The 5866-nt window shown below is 52.7% G+C and overlaps 1 protein-coding gene across 2 annotated transcripts in view; it reads left to right on the top strand.

Annotated features, from left to right (window-relative positions):
* Positions 1-5856, top strand: part of Pacsin1 (protein kinase C and casein kinase substrate in neurons 1) — a 48653-nt gene extending 42797 nt beyond the window's left edge. For both annotated transcript variants that reach the window (XM_031348142.1, XM_031348143.1), the window contains exons 4-10: positions 1420-1655; positions 2250-2405; positions 2506-2681; positions 3816-3936; positions 4034-4161; positions 5130-5317; positions 5610-5856. In XM_031348142.1, coding sequence (XP_031204002.1) covers positions 1420-1655; positions 2250-2405; positions 2506-2681; positions 3816-3936; positions 4034-4161; positions 5130-5317; positions 5610-5719 — 1115 coding nt within the window. In that variant the 3' untranslated portion in view covers positions 5720-5856. The remainder of the gene's footprint in view (positions 1-1419; positions 1656-2249; positions 2406-2505; positions 2682-3815; positions 3937-4033; positions 4162-5129; positions 5318-5609) is intronic.
* The last annotated feature ends 10 nt before the right edge of the window (positions 5857-5866 follow it).

Genomic DNA, 5866 nt, shown 5'->3' with positions numbered 1-5866 from the left:
CTTCCTATCCTCCCCCTCCTCCTCCTCCTTAAGGTTTTGCTGTCCGGCCCAAGCTGGTCATAATCTTGTGATGGTCAGACCGGCTTTTTTCATTAATATGTATATTTTTTTCTGAATGATTCGAAGGGAAATTAGGGCTATTAACCTCACCCCCATTCTCCAAATATCAAGAACAGCAGTAGCTCATGCCACCCTCGTGCCCTGTCATCATCAGAATATTTAAAGCAGCTCATTCATAAGCTGGGCAGTGGTGGCTCCCGTCTTTAATCCCAGTACTCGGAGGCAGGGAGAGGCTGATCTCTATGAATTCAAGGCCAGCCTGGTCTACAGAGCTAGTTCTAGGACAGCCAGAACTACACAGAGTAACCCTGTCTTGATAAATAAAACAAAACAAACAAAAAACTCAAACCAAACAGGCTGGAGAGATAGCTCAGCGGTTAAGAGCACTGACTGCTCTTCCAGAGGTCCTGAGTTCAATTCCCAGCAACCACATGGTGGCTCACAACCATCTGTAATGAGATCCGATGCCCTCTTCTGGTGTGTCTGAAGAGAATGACAATGTACTCATAGAAGTAAATAAATTTAAAAAGAAAAAAGAAAATCAAAATAGCTCATACACATTTTTTTTGAGAGGTTGGTCTCAAATTCCCTAAACAGTCCAGGGTGACCTTGAACTTCTGACCCCCTAGTCAGCTGTTCTGATTTACGAAGTGCTGAAAATCCAACAGAGGGCTTCCTGTGCGCGAAGTGAGCACTCTACCTGCTGAGCCACACTCCACCTCTTTGCACACACGGGACTGCTTCAGTGGTCTGCGCTGGTCCAGGGCCCACACCAAACCACACTGTGCATCCATTTGCCAGGACCCTGGATTTCTATAAAGCAGAATTTTCAAGTTCAGGTTTTCTTGTACTTGAGTCTCCAGTCCTCATGGGGGCAGGGCCTGTACTGCCTGGCAACAAATGAATGTGAGGTCTGCTTCCTTCCCATTGGCTCAGATCCTTGTCACTCACTGCTGCCTCACAAATCTCAGGTTCAGCAGCTTGCCTAGAGCATCTAATCTGGGCCCAGCACTCTTCTGAACCTGCAGAGACTCCCTCCATACAAGGTTGCCCAAGGAGGTGCACATGTAGAAAGGGAGACACCAAGTGGGAAGCAAGACAGATGCTGGAGAAGAACCGCTAGGGGGCTGCAGGCTAGTGTGAGAGTGCGACAATCAGGGAAGGCTTCCTGGCAGAAGCAGTCATCCTGGGCCTTAAGAGGATGGATAGAAGTTTGGGGAGAGTGGAGGAAGATGTTTCTGTTGCCGTGGGAAGAGATGGGGGAAAGCGTCAAAGAGAGGCATTATGTAGGCATTATGTGTGTGTGTGTGTGTGTGTGTGTGTGTGTAGGTCCCTGTAACCCCCTGACATCTCCCTCAGGTCCGCAGTACGGCAGCCTGGAGCGGGCATGGGGGGCCATGATGACGGAAGCAGATAAAGTCAGTGAGCTGCACCAGGAGGTGAAGAACAGCCTGCTGAATGAGGACCTGGAGAAGGTCAAGAACTGGCAGAAGGACGCCTACCACAAGCAGATCATGGGCGGCTTCAAGGAGACAAAGGAGGCCGAGGATGGCTTCCGAAAGGCCCAGAAGCCCTGGGCTAAGAAGATGAAGGAGGTACCTCAGACAGGCTGCACAGCTGGCCTGCTCAAGGGTGGCGGGTCACAGGAGGGCATCTGTGGACAGGGAGGGTACCCACGAGGGAACACCAGCATCCTGTAGAAAGAACTGTCCACATACAGTCTCTGGTACAGGGGTGCCCCATGTGCTAGGCCCAGCACAGGACTAGCTGCCTCCACAGATCCTTGTGAATGGCATGTTTGTGGTATCGTGAGGGGCAGCACCTCCAAATGAGCCCATGGGATGGAGCCTGGGAGCCAGAGCCAGGACCAACAGCCCTCTGACTCTTTTTTTTTTTTTTTTTAAGATTTATTTATTATTATAAATAAGTACACTGTAGCTGTCTTCAGACACACCAGGAAAGGGCGTCAGATCTCATTACGGATGGTTGTGAACCACCATGTGGTTGCTGGGATTGGAACTCAGGACCTTTGGAAGAGCAGTCAGTGCTCTTACCCGCTGAGCCATCTCAACAGCCCAGCCCCCTGCCTCTTACAAGGGCAGTTCCACAGTGCACGGGTGTGGCGTGGGCAGGTACAGCGTAGCTGATGATTGACCACCTGTATGCCCACCCTGGCCGTCTCTCCACAGCTGGAGGCAGCCAAGAAGGCTTATCACTTGGCTTGCAAGGAGGAGAAGCTGGCCATGACCCGGGAGATGAACAGTAAGACGGAGCAGTCGGTCACCCCTGAACAGCAGAAGAAACTTGTGGACAAAGTGGACAAATGCAGGCAGGATGTGCAAAAGGTACCCGTGGCGGGGGCGGGGGTGGGGCGGACCTGAGGGTGGCGGCCGGAGCTGCGGGCCTGAGAAGGCCCCACCCCATCCTCCATCCTGGTACCCGTAGACTCAGGAGAAGTATGAGAAGGTTCTGGAAGACGTAGGCAAGACCACACCGCAGTACATGGAGGGCATGGAGCAGGTGTTCGAGCAGTGCCAGCAGTTTGAGGAGAAACGGCTCGTCTTCCTAAAGGAAGTCCTGCTGGATATCAAAAGGCATCTCAACCTAGCGGAGAACAGCAGGTAATGAGCGGGCGCAGCCCGCTGCCACTGCCGGAGTGCAGCTTCTCAGGTCTGGTGAGCGGGAGGGGAGGGAGGACTCCCAGGGAGCACCGGTGAGAGCCTGCAGATGCTGCTTCTGCACGAGTGAGCCGATGCCTACCAGTTTCCTCGGAAACAGAGGCTTGAGTGGTAGTGCCTGGCCACGGTGAGGCCACTGGGGCTGCCTATGGCCAGGGCTGCTCCCCACGCAGGAAGCATTCTGCTCGGGCTGGAGGGAAGAGCTGAGCTCTGCTCCCAGCACTCATATCAGGTAGCTCACCACTGCCTGTAACTCCAGCTTCAGAGGGTCTGTCTTCCACTTGTGGCCTCTGAAGATGCTTGCACTCACACCCTAAGTAAAGAATATATAAATCTTGGGGTGGAGAGATGGCTCAACTGGTTAAGAGCACGTGCTGCTTTTACAGAAGGCCAGAGTTAGATCCCCAGCACCCACATCAGATGGCTCACCTGTGACCTCCAAGGCCACAAACACACAGACATGGGAATGAAAATAAGTCTTTAAAAAAAAAAAAAAATCCTGCCGGGCGGTGGTGGCACTCGCCTTTAATCCCAGTACTTGGGAGGCAGAGGCAGGTGGATTTCTGAGTTTGAGGCTAGCCTAGTCTACAGAGTGAGTTCCAGGACAGCCAAGGCTACACAGAGAAACCCTGTCTCAAAAAACTAAAAAAAAAAAAAAAAAAAAAAAAAAAAAAAAAAAAAAAAAAAAAAAAAAAAATCCTGCTGAATGCCTTTAATCCCAGCTCTTGGGAAATGCTAGCAGGTGAATCTCTGAGTTCAAAGACAGCCATGACTACACAGAGAGATTCTGTATCAAAAGAAAACAAAGGTTACAGAAAAAAAAAAGTCTTAAAAAAAAAAAAGTAAAAGATCTGGAAAGAGCGCTCAGCGGGAAATCCAGTGCCCTCTTCTGGCCTCCAAGAATACCAAGGACACACGTGGCACACACATATTCATGCAAACAAAACACCCATACACGTAAAATAAATACAATTTTAAAAATAAGGCTGGGGAGGAGCCTTCCTGGCTGGGGCTCTGCGGAGCATCTTGGCCCACTCCGGCTGGGGAGAAAGCCTACGCCATGCCCGTCCCACACAGCTACATCCACGTCTACCGAGAACTGGAGCAGGCCATCCGGGGGGCCGATGCCCAGGAGGACCTCAGGTGGTTCCGCAGCACCAGTGGCCCCGGGATGCCCATGAACTGGCCGCAGTTTGAGGTGAGGATGCGCACAGGGCGGTAAAGTGGGATCCTGGGCAGGCTGGGAGGGGACTGCTGGTTCAGACCCCTCAGGCCTGACGTCCCCCCACCTCCAGGAGTGGAACCCAGACCTCCCGCACACCACTGCCAAGAAGGAGAAACAGCCTAAGAAGGCAGAGGGGGCCACCCTGAGCAATGCCACCGGGGCTGTAGAATCCACATCTCAGGCCGGGGACCGCGGCAGGTGAGTACCTCCTATGGAGCTTCCAGGTAGGAGACAGAGAGACCCACACACTGGTCCAGATACATTTTATCCAAGAAGACAAGAAATGACCTCAGACGGGTAGCTACTATGTGTCCTCTGCAAAACTGGTGGGTGACTCTTCAAGACAACTGCTTCGAGTCACGCGGTATTCTGAGCGCCTTCCTTACATTAATGGATTCAAGTCTCAGGCCTGCCTGAGGAGACATAAATGTGTGCGTTTTAAGGATAGAGAGAGAAACCTAAGTCCAGAGAGACTAGGCAACATGGGGCACTTAAGAACCAGGGAGGGGCTGGGCGGTGGTGGCGCAGGTGGTGGCACACGCCTTTAATCCCAGCACTTGGGAGGCAGAGGCAGGCAGATTTCTGAGTTTGAGGCCAGCCTGGTCTACAGAGTTCGTTCCAGGACAGCCAGGGCTACACAGAGAAACCCTGTCTTGAAAAACAAAACAAAACAAAACAACAACAACAAAAACAAAAACAAAAGAGCTAGGGAGGGGGCTGGAGAGCTGGCTCAGCGGTTAATGACTGCTCTTCCAGAGGTCCTGAGTTCAAACCCCAGCAACCACAAGGTGGCTCACAACCACCTAATGGGATTTGATGCCCTCTTCTGGGTTGTCTCAAGATAGCTGCAGTGTAACTATCATAAACGTAAACTAAGTAAATCTAAAAAAAAAAAAAAAAGGAACCAGGGAAAGCGGTCTGGTCCAAGCTGGTACCGGTTTGGGGTAGTGTCTCTCTCACACGACCCTTGGGTCCTTCGCACTACCTGAAATACTAATGCAAACTGTTCAAGCTATCTGATGCTCACTGGCTGGGACCCCGCTGTATCTGACCTCGGCTCCAGCCTTACAGAATCTGGCCCCCAGCTCTGGTCAGGAGAGGATATTGATACGGATGGGGATGGATGGATTCAAGTCCTCTGACAGAGGTCTCCATTTGCACCTAAGTGTTAGCAGCTATGACCGAGGCCAACCGTATGCCACCGAGTGGTCAGACGACGAGAGCGGAAACCCCTTCGGGGGGAACGAGGCCAATGGTGGCGCCAACCCCTTCGAAGATGATGCCAAGGGAGTTCGCGTCCGGGCACTCTACGACTACGATGGTCAGGAGCAGGACGAGCTCAGCTTCAAAGCCGGTAGGGGGGCTTGGCCGAGGGCAGGCCGGGGTTGGTGGGAGAGGAGGAGCCTGGGCTTGGATTGGGTGTAGGAAGAGACGAGGGAGAGGCGTGGCCTGAGCTGGAGGCTTTTCAAGGCTTGGTGGGTAAGGGGCCTGAGCTCGGAGGGCCAAAGCCCTGGGACTGAAGCGCACGGGGGCAGCATTTGGATGTTAAGTGGGGCTGAAGCCCTGTGCTGAAGTCCAGGTAGATCGGATGGCGTGCTGGGTCAGAGAGATGCATTAACGAGGCGTCCCCGTGTCTTCCTCTCCAGGAGACGAGCTCACCAAGCTCGGAGAGGAGGACGAGCAGGGTTGGTGCCGCGGGCGGCTGGACAGCGGGCAGCTGGGCCTCTATCCTGCCAACTACGTCGAGGCGATATAGCTACCTTGCCCACCCGACTCTCCTCAGTCCTTGTCCACCGCCTTCCACCCTTCCCCTCCTCCTTGCCCTCGCCATAGAGTTCCAGACATATTTTCCGATCAAGCTTTTATTTTTTTAAAAGTCAAAACAGAACAAAACAAAAACAAA

The sequence above is a fragment of the Mastomys coucha genome, unplaced genomic scaffold (assembly GCF_008632895.1).
Source record: "Mastomys coucha isolate ucsf_1 unplaced genomic scaffold, UCSF_Mcou_1 pScaffold3, whole genome shotgun sequence".
Lineage (NCBI taxonomy): Eukaryota > Metazoa > Chordata > Mammalia > Rodentia > Muridae > Mastomys > Mastomys coucha.
Note: the sequence above shows the minus strand (reverse complement) of the source record. Positions and strands in the feature narration are given on the sequence as shown.